Source organism: Protomyctophum parallelum (assembly GCF_964188405.1).
Source record: "Protomyctophum parallelum genome assembly, chromosome: 1".
Classification (NCBI taxonomy): domain Eukaryota; kingdom Metazoa; phylum Chordata; class Actinopteri; order Myctophiformes; family Myctophidae; genus Protomyctophum; species Protomyctophum parallelum.
Genome location: NC_139697.1, coordinates 26,765,699 through 26,779,231, shown reverse-complemented (window position 1 = coordinate 26,779,231; position 13,533 = coordinate 26,765,699). Strand labels below are relative to the sequence as shown.

At 39.5% G+C, this 13,533-nt stretch overlaps 1 protein-coding gene across 1 annotated transcript; it reads right to left on the bottom strand.

Annotated features, from left to right (window-relative positions):
- Positions 1-1,203: 1,203 nt before the first annotated feature.
- Positions 1,204-13,518, bottom strand: ddx39b (DEAD (Asp-Glu-Ala-Asp) box polypeptide 39B). The gene is made up of 11 exons (XM_083765972.1): positions 13,453-13,518; positions 11,953-12,171; positions 9,546-9,673; positions 9,327-9,419; positions 8,862-9,045; positions 7,447-7,565; positions 4,604-4,735; positions 3,636-3,745; positions 3,018-3,162; positions 2,213-2,360; positions 1,204-1,682 (listed from the first exon to the last, which is right to left on the bottom strand). Exons 2-11 carry the CDS (start codon positions 12,164-12,166, stop codon positions 1,666-1,668), a joined length of 1,290 nt encoding a protein of 429 aa, XP_083622098.1. The 5' UTR covers positions 12,167-12,171; positions 13,453-13,518; the 3' UTR covers positions 1,204-1,665.
- Positions 13,519-13,533: the final 15 nt, after the last annotated feature.

Genomic DNA, 13,533 nt, shown 5'->3' with positions numbered 1-13,533 from the left:
TGTCTTCTAAATCCTGAGTTTTCTGAAAAACCTATGTTTGTGTGTCAGTGGTTCTCAACCTTCATGTCAAGGACCCCCAAAAATATATGTAATTGGCCGCCGACCCCCATCTGAAAATGTTGTTCCCTCGGAAGCAAAGATTTGCGTTAAAAACGTTTGCTCTGAAAGAATATATATTCAAAAGCTTTGCACTACATTTTCACGATTTTTGGGTTAAAAGAAAAAGATGGGATACAAATTATATTAAAAAAAATCACACCCGTGTGAACTGAGTGTTGCAAATCCCCTCTCTCCCCCCCCCCACCTCTCATTAGCAGGCAACAGTGCAGCACAGCACTAATACTATCTCTCTCTGTTTTAGTAATACAGCGCCCCTATTGGTACATACTGGTGCTCATTAACGTCACATAGGTGAACACGGACACACAGACATTGCTGTTCTTTGGAGTGGTTTCCACTCTTTTGTCCCATAGTTATTCACGTTTACTGTAATCTCTGGACTTTTAGTCCATGGGTTCTGAGATTGCTTTTACCCAGAGATCCAGAGAGATACATTTCTGGATGTTGCCTGCTTGGCTCTTCTGGTAGAGCTGGCAGAACGTTCATCAGGATTAACAAGCTTCACTCTTTACTTCTTTCACCAAACAGGGAACAGATGTTTGGAGCTCTCCTCTGAGCCCTGGGAGCACCAGGCCAGCTGTGTTTCGGTAACGTGCTTATGACTATTTGTTCACATTTAGAGCCACAGAAAGGAAAATAGCAATTAACTGACAAACAACTGTCATCAAAGTCAAATATTTGTTGAGCGTGCATAGCCAAGCAGTAAACAACTGATTATAAATACTTTCATAGCAGTCTAGAATATGGCTCTAGTTGTTTAACTGTTTAACCTATTATGTAAAATATATATTATATATATATATCTGTGTACATTGGTGAATATAATCTAGCATTCTAGCTGATCTTGAGGACTACAAAAACGAGAAAAAAAAGTCAACTAGTACCAGCAAGGTCAACTAGTGGAATTACTAGTCGACTAGTTGCTTAAAGCCCTAGTCTAGAGTAGTTGGTTGCACAGCTGGATTAAGAATGAGAGAGATGTCATTGAAAAAAAGCATTTATTAACCAAACAGTATTCTTACTGTACTAAACAGACAACATCCTTACAATGAAGGAACTTAAAGAACAAAACACGAGCTTTGTTAAACGGAAAATCAAAAGAATTCTCAAGATGACGGAACACTATAAAATTTAACCTGACAAATAGGTTCTCCTGATTGAATGAAACTGCTGTCCCACCTGGAAATTTACTTTCTGTTAATATAGCAACACTATACAGCTTAAACATTTTAACAAAAAAACTTGTTTTATCCAAAACCACATCACAGTACCTTGAAAGATATTTTAAATTATACATTCAGTCTGCAGAGGGCACTGCATGCTTCATAAACAAATACCGTGAAATAAAAAATAAAACAAAATCCCATTTTTAATCATTTAAAATAAATGATGATGGGATAATATACAAGATTAAGTTTTTGCCATCTGGTGTTTTCAACTTGAAAAAAATAAAATAAAAGTTTTCACTTTCTGTAACAAGTGTTAAACTGCAAATCTAAAACAAACTTTGCACACAAGAAATTGGAATGGATTCCGTTGTCCTCTTTACCGTGTGGGTTCAACTGCAAGGAGAGTAGAGGGAGATAGAGTTGATTCTTCTAATCTTAGGTCAGGTGTACAGTATTAAAGGAAACAGGTGTGCAACAGATCGATTTAATAGATTATACAAAATAATCAATTTGAATTGATGGAGAAAATTCAGACGTGTCTGAAGTGAGTGGTGCTGTGCTGTACTGTGCTGTGCTCACTCAAAAAAGTAATCAATAGACAAATAAAGAATATAATAAATAATTATAGCCCTAATACATTTTTGACAGTCATCATAGTCAAAAACGTATTATTTCCATTACGACCCATTCGCCCTATTTTGGCTGTTCAGTCAGTAACATTTCCGTAGGAGTGAGTCGCCCCCTAGACTAACCGATGCCGGATGTCTATTTGAATATATTATATACCAGTGTTAGTTGACTGGAGGAACCTTTTTCTTTGTCTTCTTTAGAAGTAGAAGCGTGGCTTGTGGCTACCCGACTGCTGTTGTGGTCAATGAACGGTCATATAATATGAATCAAGACAATCCATAAAAGGTACTTACTGTACGAGGAGATGTCGATCTGGTCGGGCAGCTCAGTGATGTTCACCTCGAAGCGCTGCTGCACACTGTGGAGTGTGCGGACGTCGGTCTCGTCTGCCACAAATGTGATCGCAAGGCCTCTGGTACCAAATCTGCCTGCTCTGGCAACCTGGAGAAAAAGAAAAGATGTGATGTTTTTAAAACTCTTTCAACCTGTCCTGGTTTTGGGGCATGTCATGATAATAGCAAAGATAGCCTATCTACAAGCTTGTTTACATACTTGCGACGTGTTGTAAGCTTGTTACATAACAATTTTACAATGAAGTATAACCCAGTACATATGGTGAGATATGGACTGTACAGGCTTAACAGATAATTGAGGAGTAGTGTTACACCCCCTAGTCTAGGGCTTATGGCTGGCTTTTTTTCTGCTAAGCAACAAGCTATATATGCTTAGATGATTTCTATTTATATTAGGATAAATCTGCGCGACTGTAAAGACGAAACGGAAGTGGGGAGCAGACCAGTATCCACTTCCGCTTTATAGTTTACTCATGACCGCTCTTCCGTTGCTCCAGAATGTATGATGGAAGCATTTGGAAATTGCGAGAGGCAACAGTCTGGTAACGCGAGACTATGTTTCTAGCAACATGACTATCGGTGTGATCGCTGTGCTGTTTACCAATACATACATCCTTCTGGAGCCCAATTAAAAAAAACCTTGTTGGAATAAGAAAGATTACCTTTTTTGCTGATTGCACAACAGGGGTATTGGAAACAGAAAGTGTAGCAAAAGGGGACGGTCAATGTTTTATTCAATTCCTACCCTGTGTAGGTAAGTGTCCGAGTCCTCAGGCATGTCGTAATTGAAGGCAATGTTGACCCGCTCAATGTCCATCCCGCGTCCAAATAAGTTGGTGGCCACCAGGATCCGTGCCTGGAAGTCTTTGAACTGCTGGTAGCGTGACAGTCTACAGAGGTAATGAAGGGGAGGGGATGAACAACAGCACCACACAGTGTCATGTATTTCTGTGTGGTTGGGAAATAAAGAACCATTTTATTCTTAACCCAATTAATCGATTCTACAAAATGTCTTCTGAATCATGACAGTTTTCTGAAATACCTCATGTTTCTATATCAGTGGTGCTCAATATTTCATGTCAAGGACCCACAGAATTATACTGTATGTATTTGGCCTCCGACCCATCTACAAGCTCGTAGCACGGCACCGAGTGCCACGCTCGAGCTTGTAGATCTAAAGTAGAACGGAATGCTTAAAACACCAAAAGGGGTTTCTGCCCAAAATGGGGTTTAAAGCTGCAATCTGTAAGATCTACAGTATGTCCAAAACTATCCCAAAATAACCTACCTACAATCTCTAAATGATGAGCATGTAGAATCGGCTATTTTCAGCCACACAACTATACTATAGAATAAGCGTTACCGTTCTGCCTGTTCCATCCCGCTGTGGATGGCGATGGCAGGGAAGTTCTGTTCCATCAGCAGCTGGGCCAGAGCCATGCAGCGAGGGACGGACCTCACAAAGATCACCACCTGGACAACAACACATTGGGTTTTTTTGTGGCTGTGATTAAACATGCTGGTACCACATGCATAAGACGCATGAGATCCCTTGTTTTTTGTTTTACATACTTGCAGTACTAATTGGGCATTAGCCGAGTCGGTACCCAGGCTTTTATTTTCGTTCGCGTTCGGCTCCAAAAAATGAAAGCCTTGGGGGAACGCAAAAGCCCCCAGTGCAGCTCTCCAACGTTGAAGCACTACTGGGCCCTAGTGGTACGAGGTGGTGACTGCAGGCAGACCCGTGGAGTTATGACGAGGAAACCCCCGTGTAGCATGGGGTTTAACATTGAGCGCCCGTTTGCACTTCCGTATTTTGGGCACCGAATTTTGGTGCCCAAATCGGGGAAAAAATGCGGAAGTAGATGGTTCTTCCGGGTGCTTCAAAACTGTTCACACGAACACGAAAATGTTCCCACAAATTAAGAGCATGGCCTTTGGAACACATTTAGACTATCATGAGTCACAGACAAACAACGGGGGAGTCGGTGATCCATCATACTTTCTTCCAGTGGCAGGAGAAACTCAGGGGTAAAGTAGTCTTTGAATTATGTAATTTGTACAGATGAAATGTCGGTGTTACTCCGGTGATTAGATTAGATTATTGTAAGATATTTAATAAATACAGGCTGTTGTATCATCAAATTGTTTTGTCTTTGTCGACCAAGAATTTGTTGTTGATTAGTTCTTTGTTAAATATATTTCTCGAAAAACTAAGTTTTTTTCCTGTAAACTCTGTATTAAATCCTTTCAATTCCACCAGTTTATAACTTTATAACAAAATTGATTTGTTTAATCAACCCTGAAGTGAAGTCAGCTGAGAAAGATCACCTGATTGAACTCCAGCACATCCAGCAGGTCAATCAGCTTCCTGTTCTTCTCGCCGTCCTTCAGCTTGACGTAGTGCTGCTGCAACCCGTGAAGGGTCAACTTGGTCTCGTTGTCCACAAAGATCTCCATCGGCTGGAGAAGGAAGGGGTTGGACAGTGTTTTAAGGTAAGGGTGGAGAAGGAATGGGTTGGACAGTGTTTTAAGGTAAGGGTGGAGAAGGAATGGGTTGGACAGTGTTTTAAGGTAAGGGTGGAGAAGGAAGGGGTTGAATCATCAGGGAATTGTATCATTTAAACTAGTCCAAGGAAGCCTAAATGTATATACTTTTTTTTTTTTTTTTTTTTTGCGGCTTACGCCTTTTATTGATTTTTTAAGGGACAGATAGTAGGCTGACATAAATGTATATACTTAACTGTACTGTACCCATATCACATATGTCATCAATTATATTCTGAATTCTAATTTGAATTATTTAGCACCATCTAATATAATGCTGTATAGGGCGTCGCAGTCCCGCCCCCTACCAGGGCCCAGGAAATGATTCCCTGTTCATTTTCCTCAGACATTTCAAGAAGTATTTATTTAAAGACCTTTAAGCCTCGTACAAAGCCAACTCGAGTTGTGACAAATCTTGACAACAAACTCTCAAAAAATGTTCGGCCGAACAAATAATTAGAAAGAAGAAGAAAACGGCAGGTTACAACACTTTTCTTGTTTTTCTTTTTTGTTCGGCCCAAAATGTTGTGTTTGTTGTAAACGTAATACTTTTTGAAAAGCCTATGGAAAAAATGAACGGGGAATTCACTTCTGGGTCTCACGTCGTCATGAAAGGGGACTGCGACGCTCTATACTTTAATAGACTTGGACACTACACATCGTCGTCATGCTCTCCACCTCCATTATCATGTAACTCTTTGCCTGCTCCCAGTGTTCAGGATTCACGTTTGCCATTTCTTAGACCTTGTTGACAATTATTGTGCTGTAAAGAACCAAACGATTGCTACACTTTACAACTGCTGTGCTCGCCTACAGAGTGGTTAGTCTATCTCAGGGCAGTTACCTCAACTCCATTTAAGTTGACTCGAATGACAATAAAAGTAATAGGCCTGTTCTGGCAAGGTGGAACACAGACTCAGGCTCCATTTCTTTTCACTGTCCTCCACTTTGCTGGGAAAAGTAATTAACTACAGAGGCCTCAAGAGCTAGAATCACTATGGCCTGGTTCTCTCTCTGGGGCTTTACTTCAGTGTTTCTATTAGAAGACTATTGTAGGTGAGAATGTTTCCTTGTTGTAATTTAATTCCTTTACATTCAGCCACATGGTGTGGTTATACCTCAGGGGGAAGGCCTGCCTAACAACATAGAAGGAAGCTTGAGGTTTTTGAACAATGCAGAGGAAAGATTTCACTGCCAGGATTATAGAGCAGTTATTTTGATAAGTTCACATGAAAAAGTTATCTTTTATTAGTAACTATTTTTGTTTGGCTTCCTTGCATTGTCTTAAGCCAAACAAAAATAGGTTATTTATTTTTACTTATATGTACACAAGTTTTAACAATAAAGTACAACCTTGAATCTGTGGTAGTACTTAATTATTTGATAGCCACTTGAAGTTACCATACCTATACATATTCGATTGTATTATCCAATTTATCCCATACATTATCTTCATCTGTCTTACATTTTCTAACAATGGTGAGGCCTGGTTGGTTCTGGGGATAAAGTAAAACTTTGAATATTTCACTAATGAAAGCTCATTGCCAATAGGGCAAATATGCTAAATATGGCCAAAACCAGGTTGTGTAGTAAACTAATTGCAGTGGTACCAGCCCACGTAAAAAAGGTTGTCCAAACATGTTTTTTCCAGCTGAGAAACATTGCTAAAATTTAAACTTTACTAACACCACAAGACCTGGAAAAACGTATCCACGCTTTTATTTCGTCTCGCCTGGACTATTGTAACTCTTTGTTCACAACATTGAGTCGCTCCTCTATTTACCGCCTCCAACTTGTGCAGAATGCGGCTGCTATACTGCTAACTAACACACAAAGGAGGTCACACATCACTCCTGTGCTAGCAGCCTTGCATTGGCTTCCTATGGACTCCAGAATTCAATTTAAATTTGTATTAATTACTTATAAATCTCTTCATGGGCTGGGCCCAATTTATTTAAGTGAACTGGTGCACCCCAAGGTGAATTTGAGACAACTTAGGTCTTCAGACAAAGGTCTTCTCATTATCCCTGCCACTAAGCTGCGAACCAAAGGAGATCGAGCATTCGATTTTGTTGCACCTACGCTGTGGAATGATTTACCACTCTGCTTGAGAAACGCTGCATCTGTTGAGATCTTTAAGAAGCTACTGAAAACGCATTTGTACCGCAAACATTTTGGCTTGCTCCAGTGATTTCTATGTATTGTTTTATATTATCTAGGTACTGTCTTCGCTGCTCTGTTTCTTATTTCATTGTTGGTTTATTTTTGATTGAGATGTTCTTGTTTTATTCCTTTTATTTTATTGTACAGCACCTTGTAACAACTGTTTTGAAAGGCGCTCTATAAATAAAATTACCTTACCTTACCAAATGTAAGTGTTTCACAAAGCACACATAGTATGCTTTGATTATAATTATCTTAGCTAATTTAGTTATCACTGGCTAAGGCGTTTTCTTGGAATAAGGAGAGACATTTCTTCCTTGCTAGTAGCTCTTATTTATGGAGGTCTTAAGGCAATCGTGACGCGGTTCCAGTCCTCTCCAAAAGGCATGGCAGAGTGGGGAAAGGAGTAGAGGAGGTGTTGAGAGAGGTGTGGGTGATGCAAGAGAAGAGGCGTAATTAATTACATCTTGCATGAACTTTCTGCAGACAGGACGGATCTCTTTACTCAGGGTGGCACTGAACATCATGACCTGCTTCTCATGGGGCGTCATGCGGAAAATCTCCTGGACATCTCTGCGCATGTCTGGAAGAGGGTGGAAGAACACCTCGATTAGAATCAATATATTCACTCTGTGGCTGGAAAAAGAACATTGGGGCTTAAACAAGCCAAGTATTCATGAGGAGTTTCAACCAGCTCTCGGTTTGCAGCATGTGTACAAATTCATAATGCAGCATACAGCTGTCGTCACTGGTCAGACAGACGACTACTAAAATACCAACAACCATAACACCACCAACAACAGACAATAACAAAACACATCAACGGAATTACGTACACACCTATACACCACATATCCTAAATGTATGAACTCTTATAAAGGCCTTTGCAAACAAAATGACAAAACAAACTTCAACTCAAATAACACATATAGCCATTCACTGCATGTGGAACCGATGCAGAATGTATACATTCCATGTAAACCAGTGTGTACAGTATACACTCGCTTAAGGAGCAAATCATTTTCACAAACTCACAATTTCATGGAACTGAAAAGTGGAAACACTGTACATACTATTTCAGCAGCATATGGCCCAAAACAGCTACTCAACGTCTGTATAATAGGCATATTGTTGGTCAGGGGTAACCTTTGAACCATCTCATTGATTACACATGGTGTTGCAAATACATTTCAGCTGTGAGGCCCGAGTACTGTGCTAGCTAATCACACACTGAATCTGATGTTTGGATATATAGTTACATCTTCTCAAAACTTTACATTAATTACAAAAATGGGAATGAACAGAGTTGATGGTGACGAGTTATTTAGTCATAAGTCAATACTTTTTTTGAATCATAGGTCTGTAGGAGGCTAACCATATATAAGTGGGTCAAGTATGTGTGTCTGTGTGATTGTCCAGAGCTAATCTTGCTTACTACTAGATCAATTGCTGCCAAAATTTACAATGACGCCAACTTAACCAATTCTTGACGGGAACCCTTTTTGGTGTTTTAAAGATTATGTTATACTTTAGCTATTGACAAATAGCAGCAATACGAGCTGCAATACGAGCTTGTAGTTCTGCTATTTTTGAAAAATCTGGTGCAAGTCTTTGAATATATATTCTTTTAGAGCGAACGTTTTTAATTCAAATCATTGCTTCTGAGGGGTCCCTGGAACAGCATTTTCAGATGGGCGGCCAATTACATATCATTTTTGGGGTCCTTGACATGAAATATTGAGCACCACTGATATAGAAACATAGGTATTTCAGAAAACTGTCATGATTTAGAAGACATTTTTTAAATATCGACATCAGGTCTAAATCATGGCTTAATATTCTTTTAAATATTATAATATTTCATTAATTTAATTCTCACCAAGCTGTTCGAGCATCTTGTCACATTCGTCCAGGATGAAGTGTTTGATGTGACGCAGGTTGAGCATCTTGGTGCGGGCCAGGGCCATGATTCGTCCCGGTGTTCCCACCACCACGTGAGGACAGTTCTTCTTCAGGACCTCCGCGTCTTTCTGGATGGACAGACCTCCGAAGAACACCGCTACCTGGAGAGACACACATGGAGATGGGATGCATTACAGAGGATCAGCGCCTCTGGGAGGCAGTGTTGTAGAATTGTACAGATGTTGGCTAGACTAGAGCAGGGGTTGTCAAACCTTTTCAGGACAAAGATGTGTAAAGAAAAAAGCAGACCTACAAGCATAGTGTAACACAAAGTGTTGCGTTTTGAGCTTGTATATCTGCTATTTTTGAATAACCAAAGTATAAAATATTGTGGTTATTGTTTGAGAACCACTGGACTAGAAGATGAGCACACAGTCCATACCAGTACGGTGGGCATGTATTTGGAGAATCTCTCATACTCCTTGCTGATCTGAAACGCCAACTCTCTGGTGTGGCACATCACCAGGACGGACACCTAAAGCAAGAAAGGCGCGTGAGTCGAATGAAACATTATAGTATGATACAATTGCAGCAGTGTTGTTTTTGGCAGCAAATTTTGATTTTCTTGAATAGTTTGTTATGTTTGAGTGGGTAATGTTACCTGTCCAGTGACGGGCTCCAGCTGCTGTAAAGTGGCCAGAACAAACACAGCAGTCTTGCCCATTCCAGACTTTGCCTGACAGAGGGCATCCATGCCAAGGATGGCTTGAGGTATGCACTCATGCTGGACTGCAAGAACAATGTACACCACCAAGATTATGTCTTCAGAACAATACATCATCATATATTCCATGAAACAAGGTATTTTTTTATTCGTTTCAGTTTGTGTGTCTAGAAAATATTTTTATTTTATTTTATCCCACGATTTTGTAACCCATTTTTTCATCTAGTGTCAATTATCTAATGCAATCCTGGGCTCTACACTTCCCTCTGCCAACCTGGGGAGAGCAACTGACTGACCTCATGCTTCCTTCAATGCATGAGGAGTCCAAGCCACTTATTTTCACCTGACAGGGGAGTTTCCCCGGTTGGATGTAGCGCGTGGAACAACAAGTTATTCCAACCAGTTCCTTTCCCTTCCAACTCCTAATACAAATATTAAAGGTATATTCAGTGATTTCACTCAAAAAACCTTAGGTTTCGTTTTTGGCTGTGGGACCCAGCCTTTCGTCCAATCAGGATAGAGAGTCAAAAACGAAACCTACGGTTTTTTGACCCCCAGGGGTTAACTGGGGACAGGGAGGAACTCCTTATATGGCCAGCACACTCTATAGTAGGGAGGATTATCACAACAAAACAAAAAAATAAGTGATATTTGAATTAAGTGAAATCACTGAATATACCTTTAACCTAAAGCATTTATTTGCAGAAAATGGCAACTGATCAAAAATAAATAACAAATAGTTTTTTCTGACTTTGAATAATGCAAAGTTCATACACATTTTCTTTTTTTCTATAACACAATTCATGTTTTAACCCATTCTGGGACGGAACCCCTTTTGGTGTTTTAATTTATACTTTAGCTATTTTTGAAAAATCGTGAAAATGTGGCGCAAATCTTTGAATATATTCTTTCAGGGCGAACGTTTTTAACTCAAATCTTTGCTTCTGAGGGGTTCCTGGAACAACATATTTTCAGATGGGGGTCGGTGGCCAATTATATCGTATATCATTTTTGGGGTCCTTGAAATTGAGAACCACTGATATAGAAACATGAGGTATTTCAGAAAAGCAACGGGACGTCATCGCAGTGATGTCGCCGCGACTATAAAAAGAGACCTAGGCCGAGAATGGGCAGTTAACCCATTTTGGACTGACGTCGAAATAAATAAAGTTTTCTGAAAGAATATTATATTCAAAGAATTGTGACACATTTTCACATTTTCAGCTATTTTTCAATAGCTAAAGTATAACATAATGCTTAGTTAAAACACCAAAAGATTGGAACTAAAGGTGATTCATCCGAATATACTAACACCCCTATTTCAGCTCAACCCTCAAAGTGTCATACCGTCCAAAGGCACTTCGGACTCATACCTAAGAACTAAGGAGTCTTGGCTTCAGTCTGGATTTAGAAGACATTTTTTAATTTCGACTTCAGGCCTAATTGGGTTAGACCTGAGAACAGATTCTACAAATGTCTTCTAAATCATGACAGTTTTCTGAAAAACCCCATGTTTCTATATCAGTGGTTCTAAAAATATTTCATGTCAAAAATTATATGTAATTGGCAGCCAACCCACATCTGAAAATATTTACCCCCCCCAGAAGCACAGATGAGTTCAAAACGTTCGCTCTGAAATAAAATATATAAGATTTGAACATTTTCACGATTTTTCAAAAGCTAAAGTATAACATAACACCAAAAGCGGTTCCCGTTCTGGTTCTGAATGGGTTAAATATTTATGAAACCCACAGGCTCACTTAACCACTTTCAATTTAACGTAATTTCTTTTAGCAAATAGTCAATCTACAAGCTCACAAAGCGTCGCACCACGAGACGCGAGCTTGCAGATCGGCTATTTTACTTTGAATTTTTGTGTGACACTGTAGTATGACGAAGTAGGGTATTATTTGAAAAACATAAAAAGTTGAAATGTGGAGATACATTCATGGATCCACTCTAAAGTTTACTTAAATCAGCATCACTATATGTCTGGCAGCCATTTCATTCCACTGTTTGTTGAATTCAAACAAATACTCATTCTAACTTAATGAAGTACTGATTAGCTGATCACCTGAACCAAATGTAATTTAACAAGGAAAAGAATAAAACCCACTGCTGTGGGCGTCACAGTCTGCAAAAATGACCAGCTGGATGGGAAAACAAACTGGTGCTACATTAATTAACAAAATCAGGGTTGTTCCTCCAAATATTGGTTTCTGAACACTTCCTAAATTAACCAATGAAAAGTATTAACAAGAACTGGACAATGGATCCTTCGGAACAGCTTCCCCCCACCCCATTCTTTTTACATAAAGTGACCTTTTGGGACAATAATTCTCACCCTCAGACGGATGCTCAAAGCCACAGTCCACTATAGCCCTCAACAGCTCCGGCTTGAGCAGGAAGTCTCTGAACCCGGAGGAGTGAATGGAGACGTAGGAGCCCTTCATCCCCTCCTTGGGATCCAGGAGATCCACTAGGCTTGCTGCGTCCACGTCCACCTCGTCGTCATCGTAGTCCAGGAGCTCATTCTCATTCACGTCGTTCAGCGACATCCTGACTGACCGGAGACGACAAGGGGAGTACAGGCCAGTGTTGATTTCGTGTCGAGGAACATTTTCGTCGACTACCATTTTTCAGACTGATAAACTAAATGGAAGCTAAAATGAAAATTAAGCTATGATTGAAACTAAAGACTAAATATATTGACAATTTTGTAGACAAATAAAAACTGGACTAAAATGTTAGGAAGGGACTAGTGGACAAGAGATCCAGTACAAGTCATTTTACACTTGGTTGCTTGCTGAAAATGGCAGATCTACAATCTCACGTGTCAGGCTAAGACACGTTGTGAGCTTGTAGATCGGTTATTTTCAGCAAGTGTAAAAATCAGTCATTGCGACGGCATCAAGGCCCGCCAAAACACATTTTAGTCTACTAAATCAACTGTAGATTTAGTCTCATGACATTTAATCGACTAAAACTAAACTAACACTAACACATTCCAGGTGACTAAAGTGTGACTAAAACTACATTAAGTTTTATTCCAAAGACTGACTAAACTAAAATATAAATTTGCTGACAAAAACAATACTAGTATTTTTCCATCAACTTATTCGGAGCGATTATTAATCGTCAAGTAAATAATTTCATAACCATCAGTGTGATGTGAAGTAATATAAATAAGCACAATAGCACAGGTGTGAATGTAAATATGAGTGTGCAAGACAGTGGAACCAAATGGAAATGGTCCATTTAGTTCCACTTTTTTTTTAGCTTTGTCATGTTTTTACAAATATTTTACCTGTAGCACTTTGAGATTTGTTTCAACTTCAAGTGCATTATAAATAAAAAATGTATTATAACTTAGACCCCCCCCCCCACTGTATGTGATCTTATATTAGCCCTGAATTGATACGTCGTGTGATCATAGTAGTGCAACCGGGAAATTCTGGCAGAAGCCCCTGAGGGGTGATTTCTCCATTCTGCGATCCTAAGTGAATACACAAATTTCAATGGTGCATGGTTCAATGTAAAGGTGTATGCACAACATAACATGCATATAGTAAGTAACATGCATGCACCATGGAGGGCTTGTAGCTCTAAATTACAAAAAATAAAATAAAAATGGCACATATGCACATTGCACGCTACAGAGGCAATCACGTGTCAAAACACAGCTGCAGAAGCTCACGTTTAATAGCGAGACTAACAATCGGGTTTACAATGTATTCATTGTTACCGTAATTGCCCCTTATTGTTCATGTCTAAATGCTAATGCATCGTTGAGTGAACTTTACAAACTGTTGTAAATGAACTATAACAAACTATTCATTCATACCTGAATTGTTTAGAAACAGCCACCGCGTGTAAAGTTAAGCGCTATTGAAGTTTGCACACCACTGACGTCATCAGCACGCGC

Bases quoted from the DNA above. Each gene is read 5' to 3' on its own strand.
- ddx39b (XM_083765972.1), bottom strand. From the start codon at position 12,166: ATGTCGCTGAACGACGTGAATGAGAATGAGCTCCTGGACTACGATGAC. The intron at 7,566-8,861 runs GTGAGAATTAAA...ACCCTCTTCCAG, and splicing joins CAAGATGCTCGAACAGCTTG to ACATGCGCAGAGATGTCCAG. The intron at 4,736-7,446 runs GTAATTAATTAC...TTCCTTCTCCAG, and splicing joins GCAGAAAGTTCATGCAAGAT to CCGATGGAGATCTTTGTGGA.